Here is a 23,916-nt window from a genome sequence, read left to right as displayed (position 1 = left end):
AACTGTGGGCAGTGCATATGAGTGCAATTGACAATAGTAGTGGAGTAACTGAATTTTTCTCTTTGAATGCAGGTGGTGTTAGCAAAGCATGTATACGAGCAGGTTTTACAAACGCTGGACAATCTCGTGTATAGTGAAGATCTGAATAAGTTTCCAGTCAGTGCTACCTCCTCACCTTGCCCTAATTCTCCTCTGCCTTCCCTCAGTACCTGTGGAGAACCTTCCATTGAAAGGAAGGAGAATGGTTTGTTCAGCCACTCCAGCCTTTCTAACTCTTCTCAGAAATCCTTGTCTGTGAAGGAAGTCAAATCCTTTACCCAGGTTCAAGCCACCTTTTGTATATCAGAGCTTCAAGTTCAGCTAAGTGGAGATCTGACTTTGGGGGCCCAGGGTCTTGTGAGCTTAAAGTTTCAGGATTTTGAGGTGGAATTCAGTAAAGACCATCCTCAGACTTTATCCATTCAGATTGCCCTGCACTCTCTGCTGATGGAAGACTTACTGGAAAAAAATCCGGATTCCAAATATAAGAACCTGATGGTGTCTCGGGGAGCCCCTAAGCCATCTAGTTTAGCACAAAAAGAGTATCTTTCTCAGTCCTGCCCTTCAGTGTCCAATGTGGAGTATCCAGATATGCCTCGGTCTCTCCCTTCCCACATGGAAGAAGCCCCTAATGTCTTCCAGCTGTATCAAAGACCCACCTCGGCATCCCGAAAGAAGCAAAAGGAAGTCCAAGACCAGGACTATCCCTTGACCCCGCCTCCTTCCCCAACAGTAGATGAGCCAAAGATACTTGCTGGAAAGAGCAAATTTGATGATTCCTTGGTCCATATCAACATATTCTTGGTGGATAAGAAACATCCAGAATTCTCTTCCAGTTATAGTCAAGTTAACCGGAGCATTGATGTTGATTTTAACTGCTTGGATGTGCTGATCACACTGCAAACCTGGGTCGTGATACTAGATTTTTTTGGAATTGGGTCCACTGCAGACAACCATGCAATGAAGGTACCACCTGAGGACATCCTACAGAATATGAAGTCAGAGTCAAGTGCTTTACTGGAGTCTGAACTTCAGGATCCCATTAACACCAAACTGGATCTCAAGGTATCAGTTCCCTTTGGTTCCTATAAGTTCTAAGAATGGATTTGGTCTTGTTTACTTAAATGCTATCAGTATATATTTACTCTAGAAAATAGATCTTATTGGCAGGGGAGCTGTATAGTCTTCTGAATGTCTGTTATAAAAGGGTAGACATTAATATTTTAGAAAAAAATTTAACATTAATCCCATCTGGAGGCAGGGGAAATAAATGGTTTCAGTAACTTCTTCTCTTTCCTTTGGGTATATAAATTAATGGAATTATTCAGCTTCTCTAAGCCTCCATTTCTTCATCTTCCATCATGTAGAATGATAGCATTTTGCAAGAGAGAGTTGGGCAAGAACCAGTTTTGCCTTGCTTGCTCAGTGCCTTTGTGGTACCTGAGGCCCCTGGTCCTGTATCTGGCAAAATGCTGGGGAGCTGGAGAGGCTTTCCCCATTCTTAGGGACTGCATGTGTTTGTAACTATATTCTTGTGGTGCCTCAGGAACCCTTTGGTGTTGGATGTGGAGTCCCCCCAGGGGGTTCTGCATAGGTAGATACAGCTGGTTTCACAAGAGATGAGGACTCGATAAATGCTCATCAACAACACCCTTTTTTAAAATAAGAATTTTTGAAAACATTTTTATTGTGAAAAATGTCAAACATACCACAAATAGAATGATATAATGAACTCCTGAATCCCCAACCTGTGAGATTCATCATGTTTAGTTTATCTACTCCTTTTTTTCTTTGCTAAAGCATTTTAAAGCAAATTCCAGATATGTTATTTTATGTAGCCCTCACCAATCTGTAACCAGAGTTCCCTGATTGTCTCAAAAATGCCCTTTTATTGGTGGATTGTAGAGGAACGAATGGTTTAAGAAACTTCATGTCTTTTCGTTGATCTCTACAATTCAGTGGAATACTTGCTTTTCTGAACCATAGTTTCCTCATCTACAAAATGAGCAGAATGAAATAAAATGATGTATGAATCTTTTGATGGGGACCCAAATAGGGTTCACGTGTTAGTTTGCTGTCATCTCTGTTAAATCTCTGTTAATTAAGCCAGACCCCCCCCCCCCCCCAATCCCTGCCTCTCCTTTTCTCCTCCCATGCAGTTGTCTTGTAGGAACTGAGTTAGTGTCCCCTGGAGCATCTCACTTTCTGGATTTGTCTCTTTGTTTCCTTGTGGTGCCATTTGACTTCTTTTACCTTCTAGTTTAGAGATGGAAGTTAGCTCTAGAAACTTGATCAGATTCAGGTTCGACTTTTTGGTAAGAACGCTTCATAGGTGGTGTTGAGTGCCTCCCGTTGCCTTATACCAGGAGGTGTGCAACATCTGATCATCCCACTTTTAGTGACACTAATAGTGGGCTGAAGGGGTGTCAGCCAGATTCCTCCAAACAAAGCACTTTTAGACCCATTATACATGTTATTTTTGTGATTAAGTGACTAGAGGTTTTTTACTTCCCCCTTCATGATAATGTCATTCCCTTGAGACCCTTCTGTTGTCTGTGTCAGAAATTTACTGCAGGGAACCTCCGTGGCACTGGAATGGACCCCAGGGTCATTGCTCCATCTGTAATAGTCCCCTCCTTTTTCTCTGCCTTCCTCTACAGATGGTTTTTCTCCTTCCTTTCCTCCTATTATTTTCTTTCTTTCTCTTTCCACTTTTTTTCTCCTAAATCCTTCATTCATCTGACGTTTACTGAGCACCTACTTTGTGGTAGGCATTAAAGATAAGGGGCGAGTGTCTCTGGGCTCTGCCCCTCAGGAGCAGAGAATCTGAGCTGGGGTTTGATCTCCTCTGCATCTCCTCTTCTCTCCTTCTTCTCTTCAGCTAATGATTTATCCCCAGCAATGGCACTGAAAGAGTACTGCCTCAATAAATCATAGACATAGAGTCCTTTTTGTAGTGAAAATGACGGTATTACCATACATGATTTATTTGTTTCAAAGAATGCCATTCCCAAGGCAGAGGATTTTGGCTTTCTTCTATTTATCGTTGTCTCTGGGAAAGAAAATTTTTGATTGTGGTTCGTAAGTGAAGTCCCAGTTGATCAATAGGGGCTTCTGTTAGATATTTGTCAAAGACATTAAGGATTAAGCATATTTATCATTTTGCTTTGACAGATTTCTTAGGGTTGACTTGACTTAATGAATCTGTATGAGTGATTACAGAATAATACAGTATTAAAGATGGATGCAAAAATGAGAAAAATTGTTTTATAATGTAAAACACTTCAATAACAAAGAGTAGACAAGGCAGCCACAGAGAAGACACCACAGAGCCTGGGTTTTGCTCAGCTGAGTTCCTTTCTTATCACCTCTCTCCTCTTATTATGATTTGGCTGGCTAAGAAGAGCTGAAATGAAATTGGCATCAGTAAAATAAAAGCTTTACTTTCAAATTTCCCGAGACTTCCAGCATCTTACTTGATACTGTTTGCCTGAAAGATACCTTTTTCCCCCAGTAATATTTGCCTTGCTTTACCTCCTGTGTTCTTAGGTTCATTCACTCTCTCTTGTGCTGAATAAGACCACCAGTGAGCTTGCGAAGGCGAACGTGTCCAAACTAGTGGCACATCTGGAAATGATTGGTAAGTGGGGAAAATCAAACTTGCAAAATCTGGCAAGAATTTGAACATCCTGCTCACAAAATCTAATTGTCCTCACTTGCTCGGGAAGGTGTGGATCAGTGGCTTGATGATGGTTATTGGTCTGGCCGTGACTGGTGGTGGTGGTTCCCAAATACTGGTTTATGGATCAGAATCATTTGGATAGCTTCTTAAAAATGCAGATGTCTGACACAACTCCCTTCCCATCCCAACCATCTGATTCTGTAGGTTGGGATGGCGCCCTGGCATCTATCTGTATTTTTAAAAAACTATCTGGGGTGACTATATAATTTCTCTGTCCAAAATTGGGACATTTTTTGAGAGTGAAAGGGGACATTATTAATAAATACAGCTGGGAAACAGGCATACCACAGGACTATCTCTGGGAAACCAGGGCATAGGTTTACTTTGTTGCCATAAATAGGGGGAGCCACCAGTAGGTGGCGTGGTTTTAGGCAGGGGGATATTGTAGCAAAGCTGACATTCTCTCTAATCTCTCTAGGTTGAAATTCTTAGTAGAACACAAGTAATGAGCTACATCAAGTCCTAAGTCAGAGAGATTTACAAAGTGTGTGATTTATAGACTTCTATAGATTTTTTATAATACTGTTCCTTCCTTAAGCAACTGGTAATGAAATAAGGAAGATTACAAATGCTCAAATGTTGACTGTGTAGTAAAATAAGAATGTCTTTTGGGGAAGTAATGAATTAAGTTAAGGTTTCATGCCTGATATAAATTAGTTTATAAAAAGGTTCCTAGAAGAGTTGGGTCTTCAGAGTTGGGAGAAGTGTGGGTATTTTTGTTAGAGGACGTTAGGAGTCACAAATAAGCACGTGTCTTCAGTTCACTGGGAGCAGACTAGCCTGCCAAATACACACACCTCAGTCATCGCTGTGTAATGCTAACTATGATGATAAAATGTGTTTTACAGAAGCAACAGTTCAGAATATTTCTTTGTAGTATTCACACCCTGTTGAGAATGATTTATCATAGATTCACATCCCAGGCGTTCATGTTTCAACATTTCTTCTTTGATCTACCCACCTTCTAGGGGCTTCACTTACGTAATACCAGAGTAGTTTCAAATCTACATCTCCAGTCTCTGTCTCATTAATTTTTGTCTTTTAATTAAATCAGACGAAAACCCATTTAATGCTGCTTAACTGACATATCTCTGACACTTTTCCTTTATTCTTTTACCCACAGTACAAAATAGATCTTACGAGATTTTACTAATTCTAATTAGTGGTCTGATCTCAGAAGGGATCACATTTCTATCTGTATCTATAAATGTTTTATCCTTTAAATTGTGTATGCATTTAATTTAATTTCTTTCCCCTTATAAGTGTTAAAGTGTGATGTTGCTGTATTTATTTCAATCCACTTTGGGCTTCTGCACTGACTGTTGGAAATAGTACATAAAGTATTTTTCTGGGTTATTGGATTATGAAAATTTGCTTTTTCCATTTAGTTTTATTAAATAGTGTAAAATCTGAGGCACATGTATAGCAGTTTTTGTTCCAGACAAATTTAAGGTGTGTGACAAAAAAAGATGCATAAGTATGTGTTCTAATTTTTGACATTCCTAGAGGGAGACCTGGCCTTACAGGGAAGCATTGGGAGCCTGTCTCTAAGTGACCTGACGTCCCATGGAGAGTTCTACAGAGAACGGTTCACTACAAGTGGGGAAGAAGCACTCATCTTCCAGACTTTTAAGTAAAAATACCACTCTTTTCTTACTTAACATTTTGTCATAATTGCTTGCTGTTTCAAATACTTGTTGGCTAAACAGTGAAGAAAAGTTTTCAGAAATCTTAACCTCTTATGTAAGATTGATTTGATCTAGTTGTGAGGAATCTTGATTTATATTAAAATGGATCTACATTGAAGTGGGCCACTCAGGCTTTATAAACAAATGGGGTATGATTGAAATAATTCTGATTATCATTGTAGTCCAGTTTCACACCAACTTGTCATGTGACTTTGAGCAAGCCACTTAATATCCATGCATCGGTTTTCCTATCTGAATATTGAAGGGAATAAGGTAGATCAATTTTCATCTAGCTCTAAATGTTCTGAAATGATTTCAGCCTGAGAAAATTGAAGATAGGGTTTTGAGTTACATTGTGCATTTTTTCTTGTATAAACACAATCTGTATTGAATCCCTTCTATTTTTGAATTTAGAAGACATCTTTAGGCCTATGTAGTTATTAAAGAATGGTTTTCTCAGAGGGCAGGAAGTTTAAAATGGTGGTTTTTCAACCTTTCGAGGAACTGTTAGAAAGTGTAGATAGCTACCTCTGCCCCCAAATGTTCTGTGGTAGTGCTTAGTCTTGTTTTTTCAGCTTGCCAAAGTGATTCTAATGTTCAATCAGAGTTGAGAAAAAACAGTCCCTAAAGATGTCTGAGAACTTTTTCTTTCATTCCTGGAGGGTGTATATCATACTCTACTGAGAATTTAGATTGATTTGTTTGTATCATTACCTACCCTAGTGGCATGGTTCTGTAATAAATGAGATAATATAAAACTCTTAACTCTGCCTGGCACAAGGTAGATGCTCAGCTAATGTGAGTTCCTTTCCCCAGTGACTATGTCCTGTATAATAGTTAATTATTATGTCACCATGTTCCATTAAATTTAAAACTATTTCTAAAAGTTTTCTAATTTGTCTGTGAATGTAGATGCTAAAACTCTTTGGCCCACATTTCACTAGTAAAGAGAAGACTTCTTTCTGCTTCCAGAAGATGGATTTCCCCAGAAACATTGGTTCTCTTGCCTAATTTTCTTTATCAATTGTTTCATAGTCTTGTGTTTATTATTTTTCAAGTCCATATTGTTACAGTCTTTGCTGGAACAGAGTGAACAGAAATAATCACTTTTCCTTAAAGACAGGGAAAAAGAGGCCAGGTGGAAGGTCTGACCCACAGCTGGCTTCTGAGTGAGTTCTGGAATCAGGAGTGAGTTCAGTGCCCAGAGCTGTCCCCGTGTACAGCCTTGGCGAATGCACAGACTTTTTTTTTGTTTTTTTGGTTTTTTGCTTTAGAAGAACTTTATGGGTATATGATTAGCAGTACTTTTATTTAACATCCTCAGTACATCACAGAAGCTTAGAAAGGGAGTAGTTACTGGAGTTTGCTTTGTAAAACCGATTGTGGATTTCCATTTTAATAGTTAAAGCTGTTGTTTAGGGAAACCCCTAAGTCAGCCCAAGTTTTCTTCAGATTTTGATTTGCATCTTGCTGCTGTCTGAGTCACATTTTTGCCCTAACTCCTAGATATGGCCGGCCCGACCCTCTGCTCCGGAGAGAGCACGACGTTCGCGTGAGCCTCCAGATGGCCTCCGTGCAGTATGTGCACACTCAGCGCTTCCAGGCGGAGGTGGTGGCCTTCATCCAGCATTTCACTCAGCTGCAAGACGTGTTAGGGCGCCAGCGAGCTGCCATTGAGGGGCAGACGGTAGGTAGTTTTCTTGATCCAAGACACTTTTCCAGTTTGACTGATCAGTAGAACTTCTAAAACTCTAGATAGAAATCTGGAAAATTTCACTGGAGAAAGTTAATTTGGTAATCTTAAGCTTACTGATGTCCTCCATGTAGCTGATCATCTATAGAAATCTTACTATAATCAGAGAGCTTACATTCCTTATTCATCATACCATGTTTTAATTACCTTTAAAGTTTAGTTTAGCTAGCTCTAAAAAAGATAAACAAAATTTATGGATAACACTTAAGAGTTCTGGTCCCTTTTAGGACTTCATTGGGGACACTTCTCCTGAAAAGTAGTCCCAAAGAACATATCTATTATAAAAAGAGGGTTTTTTTCAAACATAGTTCTCAAACTTCTTCGTTCCTGGCTCCCTTAATGTCTTGGAGTTTTTCTGTAATACGTCCTAGGCTAAAGGAAACATCTGATGGTCTTTCTATTTCCAAAGTAATTAAGTCTAAACAACTTAATAAGTACGTGTGTCCTAACAGCTTATCTTGAAAAATAGTTTGAAAATGGTAGCTGTTTGAAAAATAGTAACATATAAGTGAAAGGTGATATTTTTATTTCATTCTTAAATAATCATAATTACTTCCTAGTAGGAGGTATGTGTCCCTTGAGCATGGAACAGCTTCTCAAACTTGGTATCAGGTTGGACACCACGACCCTCATTTCCTGTTCCACTTTTATTTTCTCATGGCACTTGCTTTTTATCATAGCAACTGCTTAAGGCCCACCTTCACAAAGATGTGACATCATTGAAAGGAACATAGCATGATCTGACGTTGAATAGAACCCACCTCAAGCTGTTGGTCTGTGCAGTGTCCAACAGATGATGTGTTCCCTGGAAAATGTAAATGTCCTGGCCATGCCCCCGTGAGTGTGAGGCAGCCTCTTGCCGTGTCTTGGCACACGGTTTGGGAACCACAGGAAACAGTTACAGTGTAGTTCTTTGTAAAACTTGTTATTTATTTTTAAGCTTTATTAGGTAAAAGATTATAATTTAAGCTTTATAGTGACAATATTGAAAAATCTTTAATGTTTTAATTTAAATGTAAAAACTTTGAATATGTTATATATTGTTTTAGTACAAAATCAAAAAAAGGACATTTGGAGAAAAGTCTCCTTCTCAGTTACTTTTCCTCAGCCACCCAATTTCTATCCCTAGAAGCAACCAAGGTTACTGGTTTCCTGTGTATCTTATAGAGAATTTTTTTTTTAATATAAAAGCCGTATGATCAAATTATAGGGAATCTGGAAAAAAGAATCAATCTTATCAATCTTCTAGCACCATAGGTATGTTTTAATTTATTGTCAATTGTTTTTTTTTCTATACATGTTTCCATGGTTATAATTATGGAATATATAATCATTTTTTCTCTCTTTAGAAACTTAAAAAGACAGTTTAGTATTTGATACATATAAAAGAATATCTGTAGCATGTATAGAAGGAACATCCATGAACCCACCACCAAAGTAAAAATTAAACCATTACTGAGACTGCTGCATGTGGTCCTTCCCTGTCTCATTCTGTTAATGCCTCAGGTAACCACTCTGCTGATTCTTGGGTCTTCTAGTCCCTTTAAAATTAAAAGAAAATTTTCTATACAGTATGCTTTGTTTTGCCTGTTTGACCTTTATAAAAATGGCATTAAGCTGTATTTCATGTTCTGTAACTTGCTTTTTTTTTTAATCTTAGTGTGTTAATAAGATTCATTCAGGTTGTTAAATGTGATTACATTTCATTTCTTTTCACTGTTATATTTCATTGTGCATTACACAGATGATTTATCCATTTTCCTGTGGAACATTTGAATTGTTTACAGTGCTAGGTCTCACTAATGCAAAGGTGTAAGAGTTTTTCTGAGATACTTAGGGGTGGAATTCCTGGGCCATGGGGTATGCACATATTTCTCTTTAGAAGATAATGCCAGACTTTTCCAGAATGGCTGTCTCAGTTATACATTCCATTGGGACTTTAAATTTCTTTTTAATCTTGATGTTTGAAATGAGAAAAATGTCAGTGTGTACATCTGAAACTCACACATTGTAAATCAACTATACTTCAATAAAAAAATAAACTTAAACATTAAAAAAAATCAGTGTACCTAATTTGGGTGAAATATAAATTATTTCCTTTATCTTTTACCCCAGAAGTACATAGCTTTTAACTTTATGCATAGTCTCTTATATTAAGCTTCTTTATTCACTGAGCAAGTGGGATTTTTGGTGGCTCTAAGATGTGCAATATAGAAATCTTGGGATAAGAGTCCGGGGTCTGAGTGTTGCCACTATAAGCATTGTGACCAGTTGCAAGTTACTTTTCTTGCTGTTCTTTTGACTCATGTAGGAGGAAAATGGAGATAGCAAAAATAAGTATGTTGTGTGTTGGGTTAATACTTACTTAGAGTAGAGATGCTCTGGAGTGTTCAGAGTGCTTTCATGCATACTGTCTCATTTGATCCTTATGAGCAACCTTGTTCATTTTTTCAATTATGTGAACAGTGTGTCACACAGTGTGCTGAGAGCTAGGCACATAACGGCAGAGAAGAAAGACAAGTTCATTGTCCTCATGGAGCTTGTAGACTAGTGGGAAGATAGAAACAAGAAAAAAAGATAGTTACACTGGTGCCCAATGAGATAGTGATGGGCAGGTGTGTTATTGCTATTTTATAGGCTAAGATACACAGGAACTCCTAGTTCTGGTTGTCTGGGACTCAACCCTGGTTAACTCTTGATGCAGTGCTTTCCCTGTCAGCATGTAATTGATAAGGCATGTTAAAAAAGTAAGTGCTTTACAGTATGCCAGTGGTGGCTTATTATTTTTGAGTCTGTAAGTTAATATATTAGACTTTAAAACATTTTTTAAAAGATTTTTTTTCCTATACATGTGCTTTGTGTGCATGCGTATAGGAGAAAAGGTGGAAAGGGTACTGTGCTGATGTGCCAATGATGGCAACTAGACAGTCACTGTAAATGTTTTAGGTGTGTTGTCTCATTTAATTCGTACAGCAGCTCTGTCAGGTAGGGCCTATTATTAGCAGATGAGGAAAGTGAGACACAGAGATCTAATAATTTAACAGATCACCAAACTAATCAGTGGCCAGAATCGGGGTTCAGACCAGATAGTCAGGACCAGAGTTCCTACTCCTGATTCCTACACTAAACACCAAAATGGTGACAGTGTTTATCACTGGAGGTGAGAGTATGGATGATATCAGTTTTCTTCTGTCTTTCCCTTTGAAGTTTTCTACAGTGACTATGAATTAATTTGTAATTCTGAAATTTACTTAAAAATGAAGCAAACAGGCAGTAGTCATGGGTTGGTAGACAATATCAAATTGTGTAGAGTTAGCAAGTGAAAGCAGTATTGTGTGTAAATTCTCCTGACTTGGGTATTTAACACTGAAAAAAAGAGCCTTTTACATTGTAAAGGCTATATTTTTTTTCTTTTTAAATAGTAATACATGTTTATAGGCAATAGAAAACATATCAATACAAATATGAGTAAGTAGAGAATTGAAACTGTCTTGTTCTCACTGTTTTGTAATCTATATTTTTCACTGATCAATATATAAGAAACATATTAGCACATTATTCTTTTTGTCAGCTTTATTGTGTTACCATAATTTACAATAAAATTAACCATTTTAAAGTGTACAGTTCAAGGAATTTGAACAGTTGCATGGTCTTATAACCACAACCACAGTCAAGGTTTAGAACTTTTCTCTTTTGAAAAACTTGTTTGCATCTCTGTGCTGTAGGCGCCTAGCCCTAATCCCTGCGTCCTGGTAGCCATTAGTCAGCTTCCTTTCACAACAGAATACGGCCATATTCATTCATTTACTTATTGTCTATGGATGCTCTTAACAGTTTTTTTGATTTGCTCCTATTAAGTATGAATTTTTGTATCTATGCTCCTGAGGGATATTAGTTTGTAGTTTTCTTGAAAATAAAAGAATGCCTTTTTCTGGTTTTTGGTAACTGGGCAGAGCTGACCCTGTAGAAGGAATTGGGAAGTGTTTTCAGAATAGTTTGTGTAGAATCGACATTATTTCTTCCTTTGTATATTCTGGATACAAGCCCTTTGATACATGTATTGTGGATATTTTCCCCCAGTCTGTGGCTTCCCCCTTCTCCCCATTTTCTTAATACTGTTTTTTGAAAAGCAGAAGTCTTTCATTTTGATGAAGTAGAATTTTTTTCTTTTATGGTTAGTGCTTTTTGTCTCTTGTCAAAGAAATCTGCTTACCACAAGGTGGTGAAAATTTTCTCCTGTTTCCTCTTTTGGAAGTTTTATAATTTAGATCTCTTCCATTTTGAGTTAATTTTTGTGTATTTTGTGAAGTGAGGGTTAAGATTTTTTTTTTTTACACATACATATCCGGACTATCCTTTTTCCGTTGAATTACCTTGACACCTCTGTTGAGAATCCATTGATCATGTATGTATTTCTTCATTCTCTCTTCTGTTCCATTGATTTATATTTAACTGTATACAATACCACCTTGTCTTGATAGCTGTTCTTTTATAATATGTTCTGAAATCAGATAGTGTTAAGTCCTTTAACTTCTTTTCCAAAGTTGTTTTGACTATTCTAGGTCTTTTGTTTTTCTATATGAATTTTAGAATCAGCTTGTCTGTTTCTACAGCAAAGTCAGCTAGCATTCTGATTGGGACTGCATTGAATCCATGTACCTAGAGAAATGACATCTTAACAAAATCGAGTCTTTGAATCCTTGAGTGTGATATGTCTCCATTTAATTAGGTCTTCAGTTTCTCTCAGCAATGGTTTGGGTGCACCGTTCTTACACATCGTTTAAAACGTCTTGTTAAATTTATCCCTAGGTATTTCCAAATTTTGATGCTATTGTAAATCATATCAAGTAAAAAATTTCAATGTCCACTTGTTTATTGAAAGTTTAAGAAATATAATTGACTCTTGTATAGTGACATGTTGACCTCATGTCCTGCAGTCTTGTGAAACTTGCTTATTCTAGTTCCTTTAGATTCTCTGGAGTTTTCTGCGTAGATGATTATGTTGTCTGTGAATAAGAGAGTGCTTTCCAACCTGCATACTCTTTTGTGTGGACTAAGACTTCCAATACAATGTTAAATAGAAATGGTGAGAGTGGGTATCCATGCCTTGTCTTCATTCTGTCTTCCACAGAGGTGAACTAATACAATATTAGCTGTAGATACTTTGTGTGTTTTTTTTAAGGAATCTGTTTACTTCATCTGAACAGTCAGTTTGTTGGCATGAACTAGTTCATAGGTTCCCATATCTTTTAATATTTTTAAGTTCTGTAACAACGTCTCTGACACCTACCTGATAGTGGTGATTTTTGTTTCCTTATTTTTTTCTTGATTAGTATAGGTAGACGTTTATCACTTTCATTAATCTTTTAAAATAACTGACTTATTGAGGTCTGTATTATGGCCCATGCAAACTCTTAACAGCTATGCCATGTGCACTTGAAAAGAATGTAGAGTGTTTGCTGGGTAGAGTGTTCTATAAATGTTTAATTGATTTTTCTCTTGCTTATCTATTTTCTAAATAACTGGTTTCTGCTCTTTAATATTTCCGTTTCCTTACTTAGGTATATTTTGCTTTTCCTTTCTTAAGCGGGATGCTTTAATTATTCATTTTACATCTTCTTTTATATAAGTAAGCATTTAATGCTAAACATTTTAAAGTACCTTTTTAAATGCATTCCATGAATTTTTTTCTTTTTTCTTTTTTGGTGGGGGAAGGTAATTAGGTTTATTTATTTTTAAAGTTTCATTTATTTATTTTTTTAATGGAAGTGCTAGGGATTGAACCCAGGACCTCTTACATGCTAAGCATGCGCCCTACCACTGAGCTACTCCCTCCCCTCAGTGCATTCCATGAATTTTTAATGTGCTATGGTTTCTTTATCAGTAAGGTCAAAATGTTGTTTATTTCCCTTGTAATTTCTTCTGTAACCCATGGGTTATTTATAAGTGTGTAGTCTAATTTCCAGATATTTGGGGGTTTTCCATTATCTTTGTGTTACTGATTTCTAATTTAACCCCGTGGTGGTCATAAAATATACTCTGTGTGATTTTAGTTGTTTTAGGTTTATAAATTCATGAAACTTTTGGGAAATTGAGGTTATTTGATTGTAAAGTTAGGGAATTAATTCCGTCCCTAATTCAGTTTTCCTTCCTCCTTCAGGTGAGGGATCAAGCCCAGCGCTGTTCACGGGTTCTCCTAGATATTGAGGCTGGTGCTCCTGTCCTTCTTATCCCGGAAAGTTCCAGGTCAAATAACCTGATTGTAGCAAATTTGGGGAAGTTGAAAGTCAAGAACAAGTTTCTCTTTGCCGGTTTTCCTGGGACCTTCACCTTACAAGATAAGGTGAGCAGTCAGCGCCCATTCCCTTCTCAGTTCACCTGGCATCGCAATACCAGTGGAAAAGTTCCTATGTTGCAATAATATGATTCCCAACTGCTGTTGCTTTTGTGGCTTGAAGAATATTTTTTGACATTAACATTTGAATTAACCTTTTACTCTTGAAAATTGGGAAGGAAAAATGCACCAACTTGTTGAAACTGTGTATTGATTTTTTTTTTTTAAGTCAGGAAAAAATCAAATATAATACTCTGGAAACTGCCACCTTAACAAAGGTGGTAAAATAGCAATATAGTATTTTTGCTTTCAGAGACAGTGTAAATTATAACCCTTATTAACTGTATGTAGTGACTTATTTTAGCAAACAAACCAACAGACCCACCTTTGTAATGCTTTCCTCACAGGCTGAACTCATAGTAATTAACTTTTTTACATTATGTGTAAATGTAAGGAAGACATAATTTGGCCCAAGGTATATCTGAAGCTGTTTTAAAATGTCTTAATAATAAAATCTTATAGAATATGTTGCTTTGCAGTTTAAAACTACAGTAGCACTTGTTTCTTACATGATGTTTGGAGGTAATTGGGATGAGAATTGTGTTTTTATCTTACATTTGGAAAAACTGGGAGTCATTGAGAATAAATGATGAAAACGGGAAACCCTGGTAAACCCTAGTAAATCACAGACTTAGCACCGATAGGACCTTGAAGGGGGTCTTGCCCATTTTTGCAGTTGAGGAGATTGAGTAGTATTGCTAAAACGAGAGGTCTTGTGTTCTAGGTGATTGGTTGATTGATTGATTGATTTTACAATTTAAAAAATTGAAGTATAGTTGAAGTATGTTGTGTTTACAATTTTTAAAGGTTACACTCCATTTACAGTTTTTACTAGATTCCCCGGGTTGTACATACATCCTTGTCGCCTGTCTTACACTCAGTGGTTTGTACCTTCCACTCTCCCACCCCTGTATTGCCCCTCCCACCCCTCACCACTGGTAGCCACTAGTTTGTTCTCTACGTCTGTAGTCTGCTTCTTTTTTTGTTATATTCACTAGTTTGTTGTGTTTTTTAGATTCCACATATAAGTGATATCATACAGTGTTTGTCTTTCTCTGTCTGGCTTACTTCACTTAGCATAATGCCCTCCAAGTCCACCTATATTACTACAAATGGCAAGATTTCATTCTTTTTTTATGGCTGAATAGTATTCCATTATATATATATATATATATATATATATATATATATATATATATATACACACCACATCTTTATCCATTCATCTATTGGGTGGATACTTAGGTGCTTCTATATCTTGGCATTTGTAATAATATGCTATGATCATTGAGGTGCATGTATCTTTTTGAATTAGTGTTTTTGCATTTTTCGGATATGTAACCAGGAATGGAATTGCTGAGTCATATGATAGTTCTATTTTCCGTTTTTAGAGAACCCTCCATACTGTTTTCCACAGTGGCTGCACCAGTTTACACTCCCAGCAACAGTGTGTGAGGGGAGTTCCCTTGTCTCCACATTCCAGGTGTGTTTTAATGGAGCTTTGCTGGACTCCATGGCAGCCGACAGTAACAGCAATGCAGATAGCTGACATTTGTTGAATGCCTATTATACACCAGCCTGTGCTAAGCTCTTTACATAATTTGTTCATTTTGTTCTCACTAGCAGCCTAAGAGGTACCATTTTCATACCATTCATACCATTATTCATACCATTTTTCCAGGTGAAGAAATTGAGACTTAGGTAGGTTAAGTAATGTGTTCTGAATTAAACATTGAGGGAGGAGTACAATGTGGATCTCAGACTTGGTGTGTCTGCCTTTAGTACTCCATGCGCTTAACCGCAATATACAATTTTACCTCTCAGTGTTAGGATTAGGTTTATGTGCGGAAAATAAACTGCCAAAGGCTATTCCTGTCTTAATTGGCCCTTTCCCAAATAGCTGTAGCTCTTTTGAATTTTCAAATCACTTGGATGGAAGAAATCCAGAGGTTATTACAGAAAAGTTGTAAATTTGAGTAGTTACTGTTCACCTCTCTAAGCGTAGGAAGACAAGAAACTGAAAGAGAGTGACCAGGGTGCTAGTCTTGCCAGGCCTTTGCGAAAGACCTCAGCTCAGGTCAGAAAGTAAAAAATAGGAAGACCGTATTTGTTGGTAATGCCTAAACTCAATGTTATTATTTTCAAATGACTATTTCTTCAGTTTCTTTCATTTGTTTTACTTCTCCCTCATCCATTTACTCACTATTACTAACCTAAACATCCTAAACTGAAAATACTTGATTCATGGAGTGGGAATCGAGGGAGTAAGGGGAAGAGCGAAGGCGAGGCAGTGAGAACCACAGGACCCATGTTCATGTGTCAGCCTTGGGCTCAGGGCCCAGAGTGGAGGTGTTTGGACTAAAGGTTAGAGGGCAGGTTGTCCGTACATCACCTCATGTACAGCCGCTCAAATAAACTAGATTTGGTGATGAGAGCACAGGGTGAAACTGAAGCAGCAGTGTTCAGTGGTGCAGAAGAGGGTCACCAGCTTCACTCATGCCTGGTAGCTGTGTCTTCAGATGGCTGATGCTTGAGAACTTGCTTGTTCACCTTGCTGTGGAATCCGTCCTGTTGGAATAGTAGGCCTTCCTGCCAGAGTGAGAAATAAGCCTCCACTTACATATTGTTTTAGACAGTTAAAAGTAAAATAAATCACCGTTGGTTTTCCACAGTAGGCCTAGTAGAGAACTGGTAACCTTGGTCTTAATGAAGAAAATCTCTTTACATAGTTGAGCGATAAGCATTTTGCTGCTTACTGACTAGAGTCTTAAAGAAAATAGAAGAAAGATCCATTTATAAAGATTGGTAACTGCTTCTAAATTTTTTGACTCACTTTTCCTTACTATGAGGTGTTTATAATTAACATGATTAGACGTTAAACAAATGTGTCAGAGCTTGTGTTTGCACATGAATATTGTCCCCATTGTCACCTCAGGATGCTGCATCCTTGTTCCAACTCTGCTGCCAGGCCGCCCAAGGGGGAGTTCGTTCTTCCTTGGGAACCGTCTCCTGAGCGTATAGTAAGTTCTTTGGAATGTGTTTGTGATAGATCTTTGTTTTGAGGCCTAGATTTTTAGGAAGAGATCAGTTAGAGCCAGAAGGGTGCTCAAGTTCAATAATACCATTTTTGTTTCTCTTCCCTTCCTGAAAAGGTGAAGGACTTATTTTCTTTATCAGATGTATCTGAATATGGGCTTATGAGCTGATTCTGAAGTTAGCTTCTAATTCAGAAAAATTGCCAATATATTTCAAGAAATTTTTACAGAAGGGTTTCTGTTTTGTTAATTAAGCCAAATAACAGCACATAGTTTGTAGCATTGTAATCAAAGTGTTTTCCTGTATTTGTTTTTGAGGATTTGATTTTAAGCACCGGTGCATATAAGGATCCCTTTTCCTTCAAGGTATAATGTGTTTGTTTGCCTCCTGGTTATTCAGAAAAACCTTACGGGATTCAGCAGTCAATTCACATTCATATGCTTAAAAAAGAAAAATCTAAAAACGATCCTTTAAAATATTTTCATTACTTGAGAAAGCCTGCCTATCACTTTTTCCCCCATTTTGGTGAATCACTTTCCTCCTGTGTAGAGAAGTCCTTAAGGATCATCAAAAGTGATTTTTTTTTTTTTTTTTTTTTTTTTTAGCCCTAGGTAGTACTTTCTTGATTATCTTACTTTATTTTCTTAAATCCTAGAAAAACTTGATCTGGTTACATGCCAGTGGTTGTTCTGTAGAATTCCATAAGGGCTGCTTGGAGTGCATCGCTTGTTATGGTATTTGTATTCAGATAAACTTATCCTGTGAAACGTAGCTCTCCACACGTACAGTCAGGTCCCACTGACCTAGGCCTACTTGAAATGAATGATTACTTTCTTGTCCAAAAATCACTTTGCATTTATGTTTGCCCTTTATTGCATTTGCACGTATGAGGTTTGTGTAGTATGCATTCCAGTGGTTAAAGAACAGAAAATAGTCCTGAACTCAAAGCTTGCAAAGGGGTTATTTGCCTTTGAGGTCTACGACTCCTGTGTGTTTGGAATTGACGTAAATCCATGTCTTAATGAGCTCAGGTCTGAATTTTTTACATATGCTTTTCCTTTCATTTTTCTCAACCACAGCTTGTGCTTAAACCATAATTTCTAAGTCTTTCAAAAGCTTTGAGTTAATCTCCTCAAGCCATTGATTTATTGAAACCAACTACAGAGAGGATGGAGAGAGGAATCAAATGAAAGAGCAACAAATTCTCTCTAGAGTTTAAATAAACTAAGCAAGAGGGAAGGTTTTTAATGTCCAAATACTTAAATAACAGCATTTGCCTAGTAATTTGCCTTGCAAGAAAGAATTGCAAAAAATAAGAACTAGTTTCTTTCACCGTTAACATATAATTACTACTCAAGATAACTGCGAAGGCAGTGTTATCATCTCTGTTTCCAATGCTCAGAGGAACACACATGCTGGAGGGAAATTCCCATTCTTTTCCTCCTTCCAACTTGCTGGTGAGAAGGGATAGATGAGAACAAACCGACGGGGCAGAAGCCATGCAGGAGTAATAGCTCTGGGGCTTGGGTGAAGAAACCATGGGAGGTTTAAATGCCAGTTATTGAACCATTCTGGTGAAAAAGATTTACTCCTATTAGCAATTAACTGAAGGTACTATGTATGTAAGAGAAGCGTATAGTACCTTCAGTAGAATTGCAGAATTAATTTTACTGTTTTTGCCCTTGAACAGAAATGTAATAAGAATGGCTAATCTATGTTTTCCATTTTGTTTTCATCTGTGTTTACTTGAAGAGATGAGAAATGTAAACCCAGGAAGGGAGACTTCTGGAGAGTGCAGCCCCATTACAATGGCTTAATTCCATACTGCTCTTGGGTACATTTTTTTTAGAACAATAAGCCCCTCCTCTCCAGCAAAGCAGCAATACGTCATATGGCTGAGAGATTGGCTTTTGTTGTATTTGACCTGTATTAAACCACCAAGCAATTAGTATCTTGACATTTGCTCTGAAGCCAAAAGATAAAATATGTTCCTGCAGAATTACTGTAGTTTTCAATAGGTACTGAATAATTATACGTAACATCTCTGCAAATAATTACATGTGGCAGAAAAGTATCTTGACCCTGTTACCCTTTTGTGTATGCGATCTGGGAGCTGAGAAGTACCAAGTGGTACAGAGTCTTTGAAGAGTCCAGGGACTGGGACGAGACTTCCAGGATAGTAGATATAGTCACCCCCTATTCCTGCCTTCTAGTTTCCTTTTGTTTCTTCCCAGGAGTCTGTGCCTTCAGCTTCCCCAACTGGCACTCCCAAACACAGTATGAGGAAAATGACAAGCTCCGAAGACCTGATAGGGACCCACCTCGAGGGGCTGTTCATGCCGCCTCCTGTTGGGGTGAGTCTAGGCAGCCTGAAGAGTGAGTCTGTGCCGAGGACCTCGACAAAGCAGCAGGGGCCACAAGCCACACCCTCTGTCCGCCAGGCATCCAGTAGTCCAGGTAACAGAGGAGAAAGAGCTGCGTGGTGGAGGTGGGGAAATTCATGGGACCATTGCGGGAACCGAACGGGTGTGCATCCTGTACATGCAGATGCCGACAAAGTGGTAGCACATCTTTAATGGTAATCTGATTTTGATACTGATTTAGAAGGCTTACGAATTTTAGCGTATGGATTTAGCATTGGGTGATGTTTAAAGGAGAGTGAAGTTAGCAAGGCACAGAGTAAATAAAGAGATTTATATCGTCTGTTAGGACTTATATATCAAGATAGTTGTCACCAGATGGTGATAATATAATTAGAACAGTTACTGTGTCCTTAGACATCCTTGCAAGTCACTATTTAATTCCAGAGCAGTAAAAAAGAACTCTGAAAAAATATTAGAGTGAATTAGGTAACAACAGAAATACTGTAACAATTTTTAAAAGACATGAACCACCCGATTATTAGTGCTCTTCTCTAGAGAGTAAGAACGAGTCATTCCAGATGAGAGTCTCATTTTGGCCTTTTAGTTTTTAAATGTGTTCTGAATGGGTGGTTCAGGATTGGATAAGTGAGGTGTTGCTCCAAGTAGCTGGGGAAGCAGAATATGGTTTTAGACACAAAAGGCAGCAGATGAGAATCAGCCCAGTGTGGCTGATGAGGGACAGGAGCCGAGGGAGGCTGCTGGATGTCTTTTGTTAGAGAGATGCAAGGAGTGGTTAACTCGCTGTGGTACCTCCAGTCCTGGAGGTGACAGGAAAGTGGTTTATGGTTACACTGATGATGAAAAGAAATTATTGTAATCCTCATCAAAAGACTGATTGCTGAACACTTAACTGTGTGGCAGACATTGTGGCACATTCTTTTGTAAATGTTTGCATTTTATCCTAGTAATACCCATAGAGTTTTATTTTTGTCCCCATTTTATAGATGAAGGGACAGAGGCTTAGAGAGATGAAGTAGCTCGCCCATAGTAGTGTAGATGTAGACAGTAAGTGGGAGAGTTGGACCATCAGTTTAGGCAGCCTGACTCCAGAACCCGAAGTCTTAACTTACGTGATGTCCTTGCCTACCGCCCTGTATACGTAACGAATGTCTCTGGCACAGGCGGGGTGGGGTGGGCGCGCCCATAGGGTCACTCAGTACCTGTTATCTTCTGCTGCTGCTGCTGCTGTTGTTAGGATAGCAATGATGGTTGGGAATAAGGTCAACTTTATAAATACGTGAAAGCCAATACAAAGTGATTTGGGATGTTTTATAGAACGGTCTCTTTCCTGGCATTGTTTCTCCTCCTGATTTGCTGTTTGTTTCTGGAATTCTTCTTATGTGATTAAGATTGGATTAAAGTAGTGGTTCTCAAACTGCTTCTGTGTATCCCTAGGATTCCCGGAAAACCCTGGGGAATCTCTGAAGCCCTTCATTCCCATCCCTCATCCCCTTCTACTGGATCAGCTCCACTTTTGTCTGCTTCACAAGTTTATCAATATAGTAAAAAGGCAAGAGCTAACTTATTTAGTGCCTGTCTAATCCAGGTGTTACAACATTTTGTTCTCCTGTGGGTTAACATGCTATTAGACATAGTTCCTGCTACCGCGTGAATGACATGAGAAAGCTATTAAATAAGCATCTCAATGTTGACAGATTAAGTTAAATGTTATGGGAAAGACAGAATGGCATAGAAAGAAAGAATAGAGAGGACCCAGTCCCATTTGAGATCGAGAGAGGAGGGTGACGCCATATGTAAGACTGCCACACAGCGAAGAGCTTGGCGTTCCAGGGAAACAAAGGCCAGTGAGCCTGAGGCTCCGTGGGCCGGTGGACGGTGTCGTGAGATGAGCTGGAGGTACAGGCAGTGGGCTTACGCAGGGCCTTAGAGGGATTTAGGGGGGTTTCCCCAGGAGGAGCTTTGGGTTAAACATAGCCGTCGAAGTGTGTAAAGGAAGAGAATGTTTTGGTCTCATTTTTTTTTAAGGATTACTGAGGTATTTTGTGGGCAGAATGGTTTTGTGAGGGCAGACCGGCATGGTACAGGTGTATTGGAGGGGAGTTTGTGGTGGTCTCGGCAAGAATGGAGGTAGTTTGAATTAGATCAGTGGTAGTGGAAATGGTTGTACGTGATGTTTGTTTGGAAAAAGAATTTTGCTTCTGGAAAATTTTGTAAACCTTTGGGTAACATTATCTCTACACGAGACCCTTGTGGGGTATCCTTGGCAGAGATGCACATCAAAGCCTTTTAGCCATAAACGCTTTAGCCTCAGTCAGTGTCTCGGGACAACGGTGAGACACTGAGGGGATGAGGCACAGTATGCACTTGTGTGCAGGGGCTGAGCAGGAGGTGTCTGGCACGTGGAGCACTGTGGAGGGAGGTCTTGGTGCCAGAGTGGGGACTTCCAGTCACTCAGTTCTCTGAAGCAGGTAGCTCTGTAAACATTTTCCAAAGACACGATGAACTTTCTTTTGGCTTTTTAGTTTTGTTCTGGTCCAGCCCTTTCAGGTCCAGCCCAGTTTCTTCATTGTCTCTCTTTCCTTGGGTCCTTGCAGAAGACCATGTCTGCCTGCTGGACTGCATTGTCGTGGATCTACAAGACATGGACATCTTTGCTGCGGAGAGACATCCACGGGAGTATTCAAAGGCCTCGGAGGACAACAGTGGAGACCTGATCTTCCCCTCTTATTTTGTGCGACAGACAGGAGGAAGTCTCTTGACGGAGCCTTGTAGGCTGAAATTGCAGGTGGAAAGGAATTTGGACAAGTGAGTGTTTTATATCCAAATAACTGTCTATTACAAGTAGAATCATAATCAGCTTGGAAATCAATGCTGTTAAGTCTGGAAGGGCATAGGTATTCATAGTATTCATAGTATTTTTTCATCTATGTAACAAATATTTTTTAAGTCCCTACTGTTTGCTATTCATGAGGACTCCTATGATGGAAGAAGAAACTTCTGCCCTCATGGAGCTTGCGTTTTGTTGGCGGATTGAGGAAAGAGAGTAGATGATTGTGATTTAGCGTTTGATTCAGTGTTACAAATTATGTTGTAGGATGGCAACAGGTGCCTTGGAAGCAAAGAGGAAGAGACATGAATTTAACACAGATTGTGGTGGAGGTAGGGACATAGTGACGGCAGGGGAAGTATTTTGGAGGAAGTGACATTTGAATTGTATGTTCCAAGTACACAGATTCTGGACCTACTGTTGCTGTTGACCCTGGAGCTCCGTTTAGAGTAACTAGATGCAGTTTCGCCCATTTCACTCCATTAAGCCATCTGAAAGTACTCCATAAAGACTCATGAACTGACTGTGATTTATCTTTTAATTGGCCTCAAAACACAGGATTCTTAATTTCTGTAGTTTAGAGCATGGCTTCTGTTGTCATTAGTTCCCCATCTGCCTGGGAAACTTACTGAAAACAAACATTCCCAGACCCTGCCTGAGGCTGCCAGAACCTGGCTCCCAGGGCCGAGCCTCAAGTGTATATTAACACGGTGCTGACGCTTACCTGACCCCTGTGCATGGACTGGGAACTGCTGGTTACAGTGAGTGATGCCTTTCAGTTTGGGGCATTAATTTTGGAGAAAGCAGCATTTGCATCTCAACTCCAGGGAAAGATGGGGCGTGGCTGGAAAGTAATAAAAGAGATTTTCATTTGTAGCACTTCAAAAAGCACTGTCACAGCTTGTCCAGAGTGTGATTTTAATCCCTCTTTGGTCACCACTCCCTTTGCAGCTCTTGGGCATGGGCAAGTCATTTAGTGTCACTTTTTTGTTTCTCTCTGGATTAATGGTACAGTTTAGCCGCTCTCACTGGGATTTTTGCGTTTCATTCTGACTTGTTATTCAAGTGCTCCCTGGCAGGCGTTCAGTTATGGTTGGCATGGGCTGTATTTAATTTTGCTGGCTTAGAAGTCTTAAGAGGAGCTTCATTATTTAGAAATCGAACACTTTGTTTTCTTTTCAAGTAATGCTTTCCCAAAAAATGTGCTTTGCTACTCTGCTTATCTAAACTTTGCCCACTTCCATCAGTGTTTATGTGCAGACAATTATACTGTTAGTCCAGATAGAAGGTGATAACTGAACACAAGGTGTCCTGTCAGCTTCTTAAGCCGCAGACACAGGGACCAAAGAGGTTCTTGGTAATCCTTCCCAGCTTTTCTTTGTCAGTTGCATAGCTGGTCTTTTTTCACCTTATTGTATCTTCATAGACAAAGTAGTTTTTTATATTCCTCTTCCACTTCAGATCCTAACCCTCTACTTTATATACTCAGAGCATAGTGTCTGCAGGATCCATGATGCCCGCTTTACCCCTGGGAGGGGAGAGAAAAAGCTCTTCAGTGTTGGGATGAGATATATTCCCCTGACCTGGGCATTTTCAACTTACTCCCGCCCATCTCAGCTGAAACGAGTGACTGATTCAGGGTTTATTCTAATGTCCATCTGGACTCATTGTGAACACTGGTTTCTTCCTTTAGTTATCATTAAGTAAATAAAGAGCTTGTCATCTTTTCTTTTCTTTTTTATTGAAATACAGTTGTGGTACAATCTTATGTTACTCTCGGGTGTACGACATAGTGATCTGACACTTGCGTACGTTATGATACGATCACCATGATAAATCTAGTAACAGTCTGTTTCCATCCAAAGTTAACAATATTATCAACCATATTCCTTGTGCTGTGGAGTACATCCTTGTGGCTTATTTATCGTATAACTGGAGGTTTGTGCCTCTTAATCCCCTTCACCTATTTCATCCCACCCACCCCCTCCTCTGGCAACTACCTGTTTGTCTCTGTATTTTTGAGTCTGTTTCCCTTGTGTTTTGTCATTCTTTT

The 23,916-nt window shown here is 38.8% G+C and overlaps 1 protein-coding gene across 10 annotated transcripts in view; it reads left to right on the top strand.

The window, feature by feature from the left end:
• The window catches only part of VPS13D (vacuolar protein sorting 13 homolog D), a 225,175-nt gene that overhangs the window by 34,626 nt on the left and 166,633 nt on the right, over positions 1 to 23,916 (top strand). For all 10 annotated transcript variants that reach the window (XR_010383976.1, XM_064494046.1, XM_031464090.2 and 7 more), the window contains 7 exons: positions 73 to 1,104; positions 3,589 to 3,679; positions 5,288 to 5,414; positions 6,976 to 7,156; positions 13,383 to 13,565; positions 18,887 to 19,109; positions 21,631 to 21,841. Coding sequence is in view for 9 of the 10 variants with exons in the window: in XM_064494046.1 (XP_064350116.1) it covers positions 73 to 1,104; positions 3,589 to 3,679; positions 5,288 to 5,414; positions 6,976 to 7,156; positions 13,383 to 13,565; positions 18,887 to 19,109; positions 21,631 to 21,841 (2,048 nt within the window). In the remaining variant the exon portion in view is untranslated. The remainder of the gene's footprint in view (positions 1 to 72; positions 1,105 to 3,588; positions 3,680 to 5,287; positions 5,415 to 6,975; positions 7,157 to 13,382; positions 13,566 to 18,886; positions 19,110 to 21,630; positions 21,842 to 23,916) is intronic.

This window comes from Camelus dromedarius, chromosome 14, assembly GCF_036321535.1.
Source record: "Camelus dromedarius isolate mCamDro1 chromosome 14, mCamDro1.pat, whole genome shotgun sequence".
Lineage (NCBI taxonomy): Eukaryota > Metazoa > Chordata > Mammalia > Artiodactyla > Camelidae > Camelus > Camelus dromedarius.
Note: the sequence above shows the minus strand (reverse complement) of the source record. Positions and strands in the feature narration are given on the sequence as shown.